This window comes from Macaca nemestrina, chromosome X, assembly GCF_043159975.1.
Source record: "Macaca nemestrina isolate mMacNem1 chromosome X, mMacNem.hap1, whole genome shotgun sequence".
Lineage (NCBI taxonomy): Eukaryota > Metazoa > Chordata > Mammalia > Primates > Cercopithecidae > Macaca > Macaca nemestrina.
In genome coordinates, this window is record NC_092145.1 from 141,663,607 (window position 1) to 141,680,753 (window position 17,147).

Genomic DNA, 17,147 nt, shown 5'->3' on the forward strand with positions numbered 1-17,147 from the left:
CAAAAAACTCCAGCATAATTCCCACTATGTAGACAAGATAAAACTTGTTTGGAGGCTGAATTGAGACTGTGGGTATACAATTGGTGGATGGATTACTGTATGGGGGAAGAAATAGGATGCAAAGAATGTTAGGATTCCTTCCAATTAGAAGGTTCTAGGGTTCTAATTTTTCATCCGGGTATGAGGCAATGATGGTCTAGGTATGGAAGAGGGCAGTGAACATGGGGAGAAGGGACAGACGAGAGCGAGATTAAGGAAGATTAATAATAATACCCTACGGCCAGGCACGGTGGCTCACACCTGTAATCGCAGCACTTTGGAAGGCCAAGGCAGGCAGATCACTTAAGGTCAGGAGTTCGAGACCAGCCTGGCCAACACGGTGAAACCCCATCTCTACTAAAAATACAAAAATTAGCCAGGCGTGGTGGCAGGTGCCTGTAATCCAAGCTACTTGGGAGACTGAGGCAGGAGAATCGCTTGAACCCAGGAGGAGGAGCTTGCAGTGAGTCGAGATCAAGCCACTGTACTCTGGCCTGGGTGACAGAGCGAGACTCTGTCTCAAAATAATAATAATAATAATAATAATAATAATAATAATAATACCCCACATTTCTGTATTCGTTTATGGTCTACAGAGTTTATCATTGGAACTGGGATAGAGTAGAGCCTCAGAGGTTAGGCTCAGAAGTCAAACTGTCTTTGTTCAAATCTCAGGTCTACAAGCAATGATCTGTGGGGCCTTGAACAAGTTTCTAAACCTCACTCAGCCTCAGTTTCTCAAGCACTAACAAGGAATGATGTTAATGATATCACCTACCTCTTCAGGGTCGAGGAGTCCTTCTCGTGGCATAACTCTGACCCACTCTTCTGCCTTCCTCTTCCACTTTTAAGAACTCATGGATTAGATTGGGCCCACCCAGGTAATCCAGGATAATCGATCCATCTGAGGATCCTCAGTGTTCATCACATTTGCAAAGTTGTTGACTGATTAAATAATAAAGTGTGTTTGAAGTCCTTCATGTGGTAAGCCTGGATCACAGGAAGCATGGATCAGTTTTTGCTATTCCTGTTATGCCATGTACATTCTCTCTTTGAGAATCCTTGCAACAGCCCCGTGCTACAATGAGAAGACTGCCTGGGATGCAATGACTGGATATGGAGGTGGGAGTTGGGGATGGGAAGGAGTCAGGAGCAATGGCCAGAGAGTTAGCATCTTGGTTTGTAGACTCGACTCTACTGTTAAAAGTAACTCTTTGTTTCTGAGCTCTTCACTTGACCCCTGTAGGATTTTCTCTCTTGAAGGATGGTTCCTTGCAACTCATTCTCCATAATTTAGGAAACTGGGTTTCTGAGTATGGTGGAAAGACTAATGGCTCCCCAAAGATGTCCACATCTTAAAATCCCTGGAACCTGTAAATACGTTACCTTACATAGCAAAAGGAAATTTGCAGGTGTGATTAAAATGAAAGACCATGAGATTATCGTGGACTACTTGGGTGGGCCTAATAGCTCTTAAAAGTGAAGAGGAGTCAGAGTGATGCCACCTGAGAAAGACCTGGCCCTGTCCCATCATGGCTGACTTTGAAGATGGAGGAATGGGGCATGAGCCAAGAAATGTGGAGGGCTTCTAGACTCTGGGAATTGAAGGATGGCCCTCAATTTATTGCTAGCAAGAAAATGAGGACCTTGGTCCTACAACCACAAGGATCTGAATTCTGCTTATCCTGAATAAGCAGGAAATGGATTCTCCCCTGGAGTTTCCAGAAAAGAATGTGGCCTAGCATCATCGGCAGCATTGATTTTAATCTGGTGAGACTCCTACTGGACGTCTGACCTGCAGAACTCTAAGATAACAATTTTGTGTTTGAAGCCACTAAGTTAATGGTACAGCAGCAACAGCAAACTGGTACCAAAGTTTTCAACTTCAATGTTTGGCTGGTGTTACTGGCAGTACTATTGAGTTCAGGAACTGATCAAATGTGGAAATGATGTGGGGTGATGAGGGATGAGTTCTTGGATATACCAAGTTGGAGAAGCAATGACAGCAAGACATTCACATGGCAGTGCTCAAACCACACTTGGCCATGTGGGATTAGAGTTTGGAAGGTAGTGGCAATAACTGAAAAAAAAAAGTGCCTGGGAGGGGATGCAGGGAAAGAGACTCCATCAATGGGGCCAGTTTCTTAAGTTTCCAGTTCGTCTGGCTCCATTTGGCTTCCATTCTAAGCCAAACTCCTGCTCATCCTAATTGGAATATATGGACTTTGTTTAAAAAAAAAAAATCACTAGGGAGTCATACTGAGTAAATTTTATAGACACAGCACCATAATTTTATTTATTGACTTAAATTGAGACTTCCATAAATGAATAATGCTTGAAAATTGGCTCTTTGTAGGTTCCAAAGGAAAATCTGAAAATTTTAAATGTTTTTCCTTTCTTTGTTTATGAATCTTTTTAACAATGGAAATGTTTTGTCTCCTAAGAGTGGCATGGAGCTCAAATATATGACTCACTGGATATGACGACCACCTCTTTAAGTTCTAACAAATGGGAAGTGAGTTAGGAAAGGGCCCAAGAGAAACATAAGCTGATCCTCAGGGAAGTGTAAGTCCTGGGGGGATACCTCTAGGTTGGACCAGGAGTGAGGTGGAGCATCATAATGAGAGACAGAAAAAGTGAATACATGTTAGTCACTGAGTAGCTGGGTTCCTAAAGGAAAAAGAAATGCCAAAAGAAAAAAGCAGAGAAGAATCATTTAAAAATATCTAGCTTTAATTTACTAGATTCCCTCCCTTCATCAAAGTAGAGCGCCGTCTTTCCTGTTGGGAGTTACTGAGAGCCCTGTACGTTTCTTGATGAAAGAGACGGTCCAACCCCTCATCTACTTTTTTTTTTTTTTTTTTTTGAAACAGAGTCTGGCTCTGTCGCCCAGGCTGGAGTGCAGTGGTGTGATCTCAGCTCACTGCAACCTCTGCCTCCTGGGTTCAAGCAATTCTCATGTCTCAGCCTCCCAGGTAGCTGGGATCACAGATGTGCACCACCATGCCTGGCTAATTTCTGTGTTTTTAGTAGAGATGGCGTTTCTCCATGTTGGCCAGGCTGGTCTCGAACTCCTGGCCTTAAGCAATCCTCCTGCCTCGGCCTCCTAAAGTGCTGGGATTATAGATGTGAGCCACTGCGCCCAGCCTCGTCTACATTTTGATCAAGTTTCAGCTCTTGATTATAAGCCCACGCCTATCAAACTCAGAGATGGTGGACCAGTTTTGTGAGTTTCCAGAAAAACTTACTTCTCTGCTCTGGCTCTTCTCTTACGCTTGAGTTGCCCATTTTTTTCTAATAAGTAAGAAAGAGGTGAAATGCAAATCAGCCCCCTGTGTGTACACAGCTCTGGTCAACAGATTTGGCAGTGGAGAAGGTTGGAACTATGGCCATCCACTGGGCAAAATTGTCAGTGAAGCAATGTTAGCCTCTGTTGCCCCTCGACGTCACTCTCCATCCCTCTTCTCTGGTACCTAACTCTTCCCAGGTGCCTTCATCTTGCTGCCTGCCTTTGCCAGGTGCCTGCCCTTCGTCACTTTACCTGCCCACACTGACAGGTGTCATTCTGAGGGTAGTCCATATTGAATATTGATTTTACCCAGGGCTTTCCCACGTTGCCCAGTGTGGTAGCTCTTTGCTAGATGATCAGATGGATTCACCCAATTCAAATGAACTCATACTAAGATGTGAATGACTGATAACCCCTTAAGCGCTCCAAAATATATTTTTTAAATTAACCCTTTCAGGCTGGGCATGGTGGCTCACACCTGTAATCCCAGCACTTTGGGAGGCCGAGGTGGGTGCTTGAGCCTCAGGAGTTCAAGACCAGCCCTGGCAACATGGTGAGACCCCCGTCTCTACAAAAAATAAAATAAAATAATTAGCTAGGTGTGGTGGTGCATACCTTTGGTCCCCAGCTACTCAAGAGGCTGAGGTGGGAGGATCACTTGAGCCTGGGAGGTCCGAGGCTGCAGTGAGCCACAATTGCACCACTGCACTCCAGCCTGGGCAACAAAGTGAGACCCTGTCTCAAAAACAAAATTAACCCTTTAAAAGCTAACTCAACAGACTCTGATTAGTGGAATATTAAAGTAACATGAGAGATATGAAGAACAGAGACTAAGGAAGAAGTAACTCCAATTAAATTAGGGCACCAAAGCACCTAGCCACTTGCCTACTTTTGCCTTGTTGGCTGCAGGGTAATTGGGGAACTTGGGCACTTATTCAGTCCTGCTTTCAAGCAGAACTATGATTTTAATTATCCCAGAAAACAATCAGTACCCTACCATCATTTCAAGAAAATAGGCTCCTGGAGGCTACCAGGTATGTTTCACTGTTCATTGTTAGTTTGCAAACATACTTACTCTTTCCTATTAATCTCAAGATATCATTGTGAAAATAATTATCCCTTTGTAATTAATTTTTTTTCATGTATAAGATAACACCCCATGTGGGTCAGTGTTTGGGGATGTATCACTCCCAAAGGGTAGTGTAAATTGGTCCAAGTTTTCTCTAGGGCATTTTGCAAACAATATTTATGGAATTTCTGAAAGAAATAGCCACATATGTATGTAAAAATTTAGCCCAAAGGACTTATTGCAGCATTGTTTGTAATCATGAAAAATCGTACACACCAAAATGCCCATTAAGAGGAAATGTGTTATATAGATAAATGGTACATACAACAATTGAAGTGCTATTCAGCCATCATAGATGGTGTTGTGGAAAACTGTTTGATGATACAGAATGACATTCAGGATATATTGTCATAAGAAAAATCAAGTTATAAATATATTTGTGTGATATAATCCTTATACATATACATACATATATACACATATAAACATATGCATGTATCTGTATATATGTACATATATATACACACATAGAAAGAGTAATATATACCAACATGTTAATGTCATTTTTCTCTGAGTGGCAAAAGTATAGATGGTTTTTATTTTCTTCTTCTTGCTTATCTGTCATTTCTAAAGTTTCTCCAATAAGTATGTATTATTTTCATAGACAGAAATATAGAATTACTTTTCTTTTAAGGGATCTGAGCACTTTCCCCAAATAAATAACTCAGCAGCTCTTGTAGTTTATAAACCCAGAGACGTCTGATCTAGCTTAACTCATAAGAAAGAAATGGCTGACTAGATACAACGTCTGTGTTCAAAAGCAGCACAGTTAACGGAAGTTTAATTTATGCAAACATACACGTTTACTTTTATACATTTTTAGGAATATTATCCAACAGCTGACGTTCTTAGTCATCATTTTCAGTTTGAAATTAGCTAAACCATTATATGACAAAATAGATGAAGCACCACCAACAGTTCAAAATTGGAAAGATTGCCTCACCAAAGATAGGTCTCTGTAGAGAATTAAAAAGGATTGATTAGGCTGTTGAAAATAATAGTAAATTAACATACTGCCCTCTTTTGGTAGCTATTTGTAATTCAGCTTACGTTCACTTCCATTAAAGATGTTAATCTCCTACAAATGTGTGCATAAATTAAACTAATTTTATCTTATTTTTAAAAATAAATTTTATTGTGCACATTTGAGGTTTATAACATGATGGGATGGAGTACACAGGGATAGTAAAATTGTTACAGTAGTGAGGCTGATAAACATTCACATACTTTTTTTTAGTGACATGAGTAGCTAAAACCTACTTATTTGACAAAAAATCCTTAATATAATTGTATTGATTTTAGTCCTCATGAAACTAATTCTGAATCACCTCTTTTCCTCAACAGAAGATACTGATAATTCCAGTTTGTCACCACCACCTGGTAAGTTTTTTTTTTTTTTTTAGAACTCTGGGGAATTTCAGGAAAATGGGGAATTTCAGGAAAATATTATTCTATAAGTTCTCTATGAAACATGGCATGTAGTCAGGTACAACAAAATTATTTTCCTCCAAGAAGCTTAATTAGGTCATTAAGCCTACTCCTGAAAAATCAATAGCCAGCGTAGACCGGAGGACAGCCATATTGATCCATCCATATTGCTGGACAAAGCCAGGCAACAAATCACAGGAGACTAAATTGCTAGTTTTCATTACAGTGATTACTTAAGTTCATCAGTTATTTTTAGTATTCTAGTTCACAAGTCTCTTGAAGAGTATCAGGAACATAAACATGCCAGATGTTTTTACATTTAAGGGAGGAGATGAGATGTTCACTTAAATATACACCCTCAGTACCTCCACCAAAAGGATATGTTTCACTAGGATTCTAAGGGCTTAGCACTCACTAGAATGGGAAGGCAAATACATTAGAACCCAGATTGGCAGGAGCCTGGAACAGAACCCGAACTCGAGACTGCTAGCTGGAATGGGACCTTAGGGATAAAGAGACCCAGCCCTGTCCCTTAGTTGATGAGATAATGCAGCCTGGAGTGGCTGAGGAACTCCTCTAAGATCACATAGCTCCATGTCACACAGAGGCAGCACATGGCTTCTCTGACTCCTACTTCTGTACTCTTTCGGGTACACCATCTATTCTAGAACAATCTTTTATGATGGGGAGTGAGTCAACTCATGTTCTTTCTATAGTTGTGTGCAAATGAGCTTCTACTGTTATTGATTCATTATTTAAATCCAATTAATCACAATAGCTGTACTTCTCATGCACTGCTATGTATCTGGAAGTCTTCAGACATCTCCTCGTTCTCCTCTCAATCTTGCAGCATAGGAAATATTCGTGTTATAGATGAGAAAACTGGGGCTTGGGGAGGATAAAACATGCTCATGTTCACACATTCTCTGGAGCCAGACGACTGGAGTTGTAATTTGGCCACCACCTTCCTGCCTTCATTGCTAGCTGTGTGGTTTTGGGCTACTTCCTTTAACCGTTCCATGCCTCAGTTTCCTCTCCTGTAAATTGGGGAGAATAATAGTACCTGCTCGTGGGGTAGTTGTGAAGATGGAATGAGATAACACATGTGCCAGGCACAGTGTAAACCCTTGGTAAGTAGTAACTATTATTTTTATAAGTTTTTGAGTAATGGGGCAAAGATTCAAACCCAGGACTGCAGGCCTCCAAAGTCCAAGCTCTTTCGATCTCGCCAATTTGCCCCCTAGTTGTTAAGCTTCTAGGGCACAATGAACCACTATATTTTTCTTCCAGCAGAATAGTCCTCAGCAAACTGAATCATGGTGATATCTGCAAAACCTTGTTTGCATAGAATAGGGAATGGGGCTCTGGGGGGACACACTGGGTCTAGTCACAGCCTGGGTTCTAGGTGCCCTGGGAGAGAGCAGTGCACACTGGAAGGTAAGAGCCAGTGTAGCATCAAGGGATGGATGGGCAGCCATGCCCAGCGGTCTCTTCTTTGCACAGTGTCGTCATTCATCAACATTCACAAGAATTAATAGTCATTCCTTAAAAACTAGTTGTGGCCAATTATTTTGTTCTGTCCCAAGAGCAAAAAGGATTCTGTATCTACGCTTTGAATCTTATTGCTCAGGAACTGTCTTACTTCTCAAGAAATATCCTTGGTAATTTAAGAAATAAATAAATGTAGTAAATGACAAAATATGGAAACAATAATGTGGACAGACCGTTTGTGTGTGTTTCAGCCAACACATGAGCAGTCTAAAACAGGCCAGCCAAAGTGCCTTGACGCACCCAAATTTTGTCCATACCAGCTGAAAATCAGGCTCCCTACTGCAAAACTTACTTTAGTTATAAAATGTTTGTGTTTGCTTTTCCCATGTTTAGGTAGAGGTCAAGCCATTGGATCTTTTAAATATTTAAATATGTAAAATGTATGTAGTAGATTGACTTCTTAGCTTAAGTGGAGTCATTCCACAGGAAATTTATCACTTGATTAATTGCCTTAATAGCAGCCATATTTTAAAATAACTTGCCAGGAAATCTGGTTAGGTAGTACAGTATTGAGTGGTAGCAATTTTTTTAATCCTAAATTTGCTGTGGGAAGATTTGCTAGGCATCATTATAACAGAATGGCACCAGCGTGCCAATATATTTCATGATTGTAATTCAGCAAGATATTTAAAATGTTTTCTAGAATGCTCTGGCTGAAAAAATTTTAAAGTAGTATTTCTTGTATTTTGGTCTGGTTCCTAATCTTATTTCTATAATATTCCATAAGTAGTTAGCAAGCTTTGTGGTCAGGGGTCTCAGGTTCACTCATCTTGGGTTCTTTTTCTACAATTCTCTGATTAAATTTTATACTCACTGAGCGCTTATGGGACATGCAGATTTAACTACATCTTGGTCTGCTAGTGTGTTTTCTACTTCTTTTCATAATTATATCTCAAAAGTTTTAATTCTTTAAAATTTGACAAATAATTGTTTCAAAGTATTTATTTAATTTTTTTTTTCTCCTGCAGCTAAATTATCTGTTGTCAGTTTTGCCCCCTCCTCCAGTGGTACTCCAGGCAAGATTTTGAAAAAATATAAACCTAGATTTAGTCCAATTTGTTAAAGTTTTGTTTTAATTATATCTTTGTATTGTTTTTCTCCTCGGGACAAAAAGAGGTTGAAACAACAAGCCTCAATGGTAAGAATTTTTCTGAAGCAAGTGAAAATTGATAACCTTTAATATGAATATAAGTGTAATGAATGGTGTTGAAGGTTTCCATTTCTAAATTATTTCTGAATACATCGAGTAGTTTCAAATAACCCAAAACAAAAACCCAAAACAAAACTTGTCAACCCTGGAGAGTGACCTAAACTTTCTGGTTAAATGATAACATTCTTACAGTCATGGAGGGAAGAGAGCCGTCCACCACTCTAATTGTTAGCTTAAAAAGAAAAGAAATATCGATCACATTTTGAATTCTCCATTCCTTTGCTGTCCAACACAATGCCAACAAGTTTTACATGACAGATTGTTTAAATGTGAAAAGCACATCCAGTAATTCAATATGATTCAGCATGGATTTGGAGGCACAGCATGTTCAAAGATAGCCTTTTTACAGATGATTTGATCAATTTTTAAATAGTATGAAATGGAAAAAAAATGGCTTCCCCATCATGCTAGAGAAAAGGGCAAAGAAGTGGGCTGTATTCAAAGCACGGGGGCAGAGCGGTACATTCTGTTCCCTCCAATAAGTGAACAGAATGGGTAGACAGCCTTCCTTCCATCTTATTGTGATGAAACCCCAACACTTTTCACAAGCCCTTGGTTAAAATCAAATCTCACCATGTGGTTGGTGGTTAAGGAACTAAACAATCATAGATGCAGCTCATACTAATTGAAACTGGTTTAAATTCATATTTGGCCCAATGGGAAGGGACGGATGTTATCATTTTTATGTGCAGTTACCTCTCACAGTGAAAATAATATCTTCAATTTAGCTTTGGTGCAGTTTTTGGATCCCATTGTGTGTGTGTGTGTGTGTGTGTGTGTGTGTGTGTGTGTGTGTGTGTGTGTACCGTGTTTTAAGTATGATCATGTAATAAATGCCTTTTGGTTTTTTCCTAAAATTTCATCCAGAATGATGAATTCTAGAATGATTTGGATTTAAAGAAATGCCAATAGAATAGATTTTAAATTGGATTTTAAATCAAACAGGATCCAAATGAGATTTTCTTAAAAGTTAGTCGAATATAATGGTCATTTACTCCAAATTTAAACTAGAATTATTTTAAATTGCTTTATAAGAATGTACCGCTGGTAAAAATGTATTATACATCCACAGGTCTATATGTTAAAATCAGTATTAATGTTGGAAATATCATATCCCTTAGGGACTTTCATTATAATAGAAAAAAAAGGGACAAAATAGTAAACAACATAGATGAGTTTATTCAAATCTAATGGTTACGGAAGTGTTGCTAAGTGTTTAGACTGTAACTTGCATTTGAATCAATGAACATTTGCTCAGGAATTGTCTGCAGGGGTTGGAGAATGGAGTAATGAGACGATGGGTAGCAAAAACATTTAGTAGTGTCAGTTGGCTTTTGCAAAACTAACTTCTCCCAGATTTGGGGAAAAGGGAAATGTTTAAGGAACCTTGGAAGACACACATGTTTATAAACCATGCCAGTAGTTATGCTAATTTTTATAATTTTATTTCAGATGTTTCTTTAAGCTTACCCCCTTTAAACAAAACAGGTAATATCAAGTGATTTCTAAATGTAATAGCTTCTTCTGCAGCCTCTTGAGTTTCTTGCTTGTGCGGTCTACTGGGTTACTAAAGAGTTTTCTTTTGTCTCCTTGCCCTCTTTCCTGTGCCTTCAACCACTGATTTATGACCCCTTTTACTTTGACATTGAACTATAATTCTGTCACCACACTCCCAAACCTCCAAACGATAGCCATAGCACTCCATTTAAAATAGCATGTATTATTTTTGTGATTATAATAGTGATACATATTAGCTCATAAAAATGGAGAATGTAGAGAAATACAAAGAAGAAAACACAAATCTTCTTTAATGTTACTTTCCTAAGACTATGACTGTTAACAATTTGGTCTATGTCCATTCAGTATCATTTATACATCTATTTATATACATATACTCTTATATCCTTTGCAAAATAGTCATAATTTACATAGATTTTTGTATCTTGCCCTTTTGACTTAATATTACATTAGAAGTATCTTCCAGTGTCCCTTACTATTATGACTTGATAATATTCCATTTTGTACCATATGTTGAACTTTAAAGTTGTTTCTATCTTTTTAATAGAAGTTATTGCAATGAACATTCTGGTGCCAACATCTTTGCATTCATTTCTTATTTCTGTAGGATACATTCCAGGGATTACAATATGCAAGGATTGCATTCTAAGGGTCAGCAGTAAGACTATTGTAAGACCCTTGATACTACTGCTCAGTTACCTTCTAGAAAGGTTGTGCCCAGCGACATTCCTGTCTGCAGTGGATGCGAATGTCTGTGTCACTGTACCTTTGCTGAGACTGTATCATATATTATTAAATCTTTCTCTCAACTCTTAGGTTTTATTTTTCATTCATGATTATTAGTGAAGTTAAACATTTTTACCCCAGAGCACTTTAGTTACCAAAACCAGAAGTTCATTTCACAGTTGTATTTTGTTTGCTCTGAAAAGGAAACTGTCAGGGCAAACAAAATAATATATTTAAAAGATTCTTAATGACAATGTGAAATGCTATCAGCCTTCATAATTACCACCCACCATTGCTCATGGGCCACACATTGAAACCTGACAGTTTCAGAAACCTCTTGTGTGTCTTTGTTACTGATGAGTTTCTGCCAGGATAACATCATCATTCTTAAGAGTGTCTCCAATCTCTGAGCTTGGCCTTTTCTTCAGAATTTGCCCATTCACCCTAGGTGACAGAGCTTCGATGCAAATCTATGCCCTGAACACAGCCTCTTTCCATTGGCCATTTTTATAGCAAAGATTTCTGTACCCAGTTCTCCATCATCTGGGGAATGAACCATGAGCTCTGTCCCCAAAATGTGTTTGGAAGACATTTCTAAAGTTTGCTCCTTCGGGGCATGTTAATATTTGCCTGTGAGTCACGCACTTTGAACAGTCCTGGTTCTGCTGTGGGCATGTTATGTGACTGTATATAGGTGGATGATCTCAACTTCTCTGAGAATAGCATTCTCCATCGATACAATGGGGATAGTATTATGTTAACTCCTAAAGCAAGACACTTGATTGTATAATAGCAATACTTTACATCCCATGTGTACTGTTTCACATTAATTTTTATTCTGAATCTCCTGCTCTCTACAATCTATCAACTGAAGGTCCCGATAGTGGCTTAATTCTACATATCTGAAGTGTAAGTGCACATCATTTGTCTTGCAGCAGTGCATGGAAACTAAAGTAGAATTACACAAGCAGTGGGATGTGTAATGGGTGTGATCTAACTGTGTAAACATGGAACTCCAACTCCCAGACTCACCCTGTGCCAATGCTATAGGATCCATGGATGCGGTTCCTGTTCATTCTGTTGCTGAGATGACTGATAGTGTCTTAAAGGTGTCAACAGTGTGACTTTTTTTTTTTTTAGCACTTCACTAAAATGATACTCATGGCAAATTGTTTTTAAAAAACAAGCAACAATTATTCTCTAATATTTAAGTTGTTTCTTTGCAGAAAAAACTAAAATCACTATAGTAAAAACCTTCAATGCATCAGGTATGACTTATTATCAATATCAAGACTTTCTTTTTTTATAACTAAAGTAAAATTAAACAAATGGCTGGTGTTTATAATTTCTTTCTCTTTTTTCCAATCTTTTCAAGATAAAATCTGATCTTAATGAATAGATGTGTATGCACTGGGTACCTGAAATTGTTCTAGGTGTTTGGGGCTATATAATAATGATCAGACACAGAGCCCACCCTCAAGAATCTTCTAGTCTATGGGTGGAGACAAGGCAAACAAATAGATAACTAACATGAACATGCATGCAGATAAGGGCAATGATTATACAAGTATTACTGACATGGTTAAGAGGCATAGGAGTAGAGGGAGATGCAATTAATGAAAAAGTTAGAGGAATGAACCTCAAATTTTGTTTTTCCTGAGACAAGGTCTCACTCAGTGGCCCAGGCTACAGTGCAGTGGCACAATCATAGCTCACTGCAGCCTCAACCTCCTTGGCTCAGGCGATCCTCCCACCTCCGCCTCCTGAGTAGCTGGGACTGCAGGCTTGTGCCATCAAGCCCTGCTAATTTTTGTATTTTTTGTAGAAACAGGATTTTGCCACATTGCCCGGGCTGGTCTCAAACTCCTGGGCTCAAGTGATCTGCCTGCCTCAGCCTCCCAGAGTGCTAAGATTACAGGCCTGAGTCACTGCACCTGGCCAAATTCTTTTTAAATCCAAGAAAATGTGTACTTTTTAAGTTTCTGATACAAGACTACACACACAAGACATGCTTGACAAAGGCTTGATTTCAAGTAGGGGTTGGCAAACTATCACCAATGGGCCAAATCGGGCTCACTGCCTGTTTTTGTGAATAAAGTTTTATTGGAACACTACTATGCCCCTTTGCTTACATATTCTCTATAGCTATTTTTCTGCTGCATAAAACATGAGTAGTTGCAACAGAGACCATACGACCACAAAGCTTAAATATTTACTATCTGACCCTTTAGAAAGTTTTCTCACTCATGATTTAAGGAATGACCTGTGGCCATGTACATAAAGGAGATTACAGATGAGAACCCTAGCAATAGGAAAAACAAATTATCAGTATGAATGAGCAGCAAGAAGACACACATCACTGGAAATGGAGGTGCAGCTAAAATTTAGAAAAAGATAGATGATCGAATGAAAAGTTTAGTAAGTAATACAGCAATGGTTTAAAGGACATTTAAAGCATAACTACCCATTATAGAATCTATACATTCTATATTTGCATAGTATATATGTTACAGTGAGTTCTATCTATAAGCAAGTATATTTGCTTATAGACAGAAGAAGAAATGAAATCTTTCTCTTTTGGTGTGGGTAACACTGCTTTGGAACAATATAAAAATCTACAGATCTGGTAATTTGGGGTACCTAAATTTAATTTGCTCACAAAATCAAAACTCATAGCTATAGGCGTCTTCGCTAAAGCATGATGCCTATATATCAATAAATCACACTAGTAGAAACCATATCACATGCACTAACTCAAATTATAATTTTAATTTGTACCCAAACTAGTTTTCTCATAGAAATGAACTAAGGATTCCTAATGTGCAATGGAAAGAAACTAGCAATTGGGCATTGCATACATAATTCTGACCAAACAAGACCTAACAAGGAGACATAAATATTTCTTAATATAACAAGTTTTTCCCTTGGCAGTTGGTTTAATACATTATCAGCATTTGCTCCTCCCATGTACTATGGATCTCTGATGCTTTGCCAAAAGGATGCAATTAATAAAGGAAGGCTTTTTAGAGAAGTAAACCTTGAGTTCTTTTCAAATTGAAGAAGAGATATACTTCTCCTCTCACCAAAGGAGAAAGTGTTTCTCAGGTTAATACGTATAAAGTTTTGGTTCTGATGCTCATTTTATCTCCCAGTCATCTCTGTCTCCTTTGTATGCCTGTGTGGTCTGTTGTCCTGGTCATCACTCCATTTTGCCCTCACTAATACATAAATTTAAAAATGCTTTTATTTACTGGCTAATATCATCCACTAGATTGTAAGCTCCTTGAGGGCAGGATCTATATCTGGAAACTCCCAAAGCCTGTAGAATATGGTTAATGCTCAGCAAATATGTTTTGAATTTTGTAGATTTGCCCATGAAACAATATTATGACATTAATGTTATTTCATACATACATTTGCATAAAGAGCTAGGATTAACATTAGAGTGTTCATAGACTCTCCTACCTAGGAAAAGAAGGAGGATCTATGATTAAGGGCCATCCATTTAAAGTCTCTACTTGGTTTGTGTTCATGGTGCTCTGTTTATACTGAACAGGAGAGGGATTAATTGGGAAGGAGACAAAAATTTTAGGGAGGAGTTGAGGGTCAGATATTGACATACTAAAGATTAGTAAAGAATTAGGTTCCATAGCTGACCAACCAACAAATGAAAACTCATTTCTTTAGTCTTTGTGGAATTCATCCAGCCAATTAAATCCAGCTTATAATATTGCTGGTCCACATTTGATGCCTACTTTTATGAATTCTCTTGACATTGCAGCACATAAACACAGGCATTGACATGCTTAACCGGCTGGGTTGTGTTTTCTTTGCAGGCGTCAAACTCCAGAGAAATATCTGCAATTTGTCATCTATTTGCAATGACTCAGGTTAGTTCTTGTGTACATTATACATTACCAGATAAATTTCCTCCATAGAGATAAATGGTTTGCTTTCTTTTCTTTTGAGTATGTGGTATGTGCCTCTTGGATCTGCTTCTTTTCATGCCACCTGGCTACTAGGAGTCCCTAATAAAAACAAAACAAATTTTATATCTGGCTGAAATTATCTTCCCGTTGCCTAGTGAGAAGATGGATTAACTTCCTTAATATGAGACATAAAGCTCTATAATAAATATTTTTCATTATAGTTTTAAATCCATAACTAATACCCTTAGAATTAATTCATGAACATAATTAATAAAGACATTAATAATTATTGAAAGTCACTTATATAGAAATCTGTCAAGCTTTTCCATAGGGCCTTAAGTATTAGAGCTTAAGATCAGCCTGTTGAATGTTGAAAACTCATGTACACCTAGTTTAAGTGGATGCTAATTCCAGCAGTGTCCATAGTGTATTTTGCCATCTCTAACTAAGACCATTTGCTATTTTTAAAAATTGAGATGGAAATCTCTTGAGAACATGCTATTTTTGAAATGGGAATATTTTCCCTTCTGCCATGGGCCAGACGGAATAAAACAACAACTTTTCTCACCTTGGTTTGGCTCCCTGGGCTCCCTTTCTTGTTAAAACCAATGAAAACAAATATGAAAAACAGAAAAATATGGTGTGGCAGGTCAGAATTGGCCAGAGATCATGAGAAGTGAGAAGAGGAAGTTAACTAGGTATTTTATGATATGAAAGTCTTATTGTGATTATAGTAATAAGCAATCATTACAGGAATGTTTTCTTTATCATTCCTTTTAACAGTTTAATAATTTGTGTGAAAAACATAGGTAACAATTTCAAGTAAAATAAGGTTGGATAAATTAGAAAACAAGAAAACATCCTATTAAAAAATGTTTCATAAACACTTTCTATTGTGTGAATACAAGATTTGCTTATTTTTCTGCTGATACTACATTCTAGGTAGAATATAGGAGGAAAATATTAGCTGGTTTTGATTAAAGAAAACAAAGTGTTGGATACATTTCATTTTCGTATATCGTATAACCCTCTTCTCTTTTCCTCCTCCTTCTCTCCCTACTCTCTGAGTCTTCCGTTTACCGAATTCCCCATAATGTCATTATTTTTGTGCTTCATTTATGTTTTGGGCTGGTGACTAATGTCTAGTTCAATGTTGTGTCTACATGATGTTTGATAACTGTTTGAAAATTGAACATGTAGTTTAAAAAAAAAAAAACTGGTCATCTTGAATAGCAGATGCCAGAAAGCTGGTAGGAGTAATGTTTTCCCCAATTAAGGGACCGAATTGACCATTGGTTTTAGTGTCGGTGAAAACAACCTCATCAGGGTTTTTGGCACCAGAAACCCCATGGTACCCTGCCAGAAACTAGAAACCTTCACTTCTTGCAGGTTCCAATCTGGGTTCATTAAGGAAAATGGAGGCTGACGAAGAAAATGGGAGCTGACCAAGAGTCAGGCTGACAGTCAGAAGGTGGTGGCTTCCTGGTTGCTCTGCTACCACTGTGCTCCCAGCATGTTTATGAAACTCAACATTCATTCAATAAGAATGTGAGGCAGAGATGTTGTGGGTGTTGGCACACACGTATACAAACACACAATTTAAATAATCATTTAAAAGCTAAGATTTAAAAAAATGGATAAGTAATTCTATGCAGATATCAAATATCTTTTAATAATTACATACTGTATGAATTGAAATTTCAGTATCGATATGTGGAAACTGAGGTTCTCAGTAGAAGAGTTGCTGAAATAGATCATGTCAAACACTGGTCTAGTGCTTTCTTGGCCATTTTTAAGCAGGAATCAGTTGTTGTACTTTGGGGTACAATAAAAGATGATGAGAAGAGGAGGCCTTCTAGCTCAGGGGTTGGCAAACTATCAGCCATAGTCCAAATATGGCCTGTTTTTGTAAATAAAGTTTTATTGGAACACAGCCCATGCCTGTTCATTTATGTATTGTCTATGGCTGCTTTCACGCTACAATGGCAAAGTTGGGTAGTTATAACATAGACCATATGGCCTGCAAACCCTCAAATATTGACTACTTGCTCAATCACCAAAAACATTGGCTGAGCTCTGGCTCTAGTTTATGTGATATCCTTGCCCTATTGCTCACAAGGCCAGTTTGGGGTTCCTATAGATCAAGCTTGTTCAACCGCGGCCCATGGGCCACATGGGGCCCAGGACAGCTTTGAATGTGGCCCAACACAAACTCGTAAACTTTCATAAAACATTATGAGATTTATGCATGGCCTTTTTTTTTTTTTTTTTTAGCTCATCAGTTGTCGTCGTTAGTGTATTTTATATGTGGCCCAAGACAATTCTTTC

General features: G+C 38.1%; 1 protein-coding gene and 1 long non-coding RNA gene across 13 annotated transcripts in view; one reads left to right on the forward strand and one right to left on the reverse strand.

Annotated features, from left to right (window-relative positions):
• Nucleotides 1-17,147, forward strand: part of LOC105478194 (adhesion G protein-coupled receptor G2) — a 134,143-nt gene that overhangs the window by 79,101 nt on the left and 37,895 nt on the right. For 4 of the 11 annotated variants that reach the window (XM_011735289.2, XM_071088301.1, XM_071088302.1 and 1 more), the window contains 6 exons: nt 5,802-5,837; nt 8,405-8,452; nt 8,551-8,574; nt 10,099-10,134; nt 12,117-12,158; nt 14,727-14,780. In XM_011735289.2, the coding sequence (XP_011733591.1) occupies nt 5,802-5,837; nt 8,405-8,452; nt 8,551-8,574; nt 10,099-10,134; nt 12,117-12,158; nt 14,727-14,780 (240 nt within the window). The remainder of the gene's footprint in view (nt 1-5,801; nt 5,838-8,404; nt 8,453-8,550; nt 8,575-10,098; nt 10,135-12,116; nt 12,159-14,726; nt 14,781-17,147) is intronic. The other 7 variants (XM_011735290.2, XM_011735282.2, XM_011735281.2 and 4 more) reach the window with 6 other exon arrangements.
• Nucleotides 1-17,147, reverse strand: part of LOC105478193 (uncharacterized) — a 74,800-nt gene that overhangs the window by 14,964 nt on the left and 42,689 nt on the right. The window contains exon 1 of one of the 2 annotated variants that reach the window (XR_985201.3): nt 818-17,075. The exons of the other annotated variant lie outside the window; for it this stretch is intronic. This is a non-coding gene — a long non-coding RNA (uncharacterized lncRNA). Of the gene's footprint in view, nt 1-817; nt 17,076-17,147 lie in introns of those variants that run through there. 2 annotated transcript variants of the gene reach the window in all.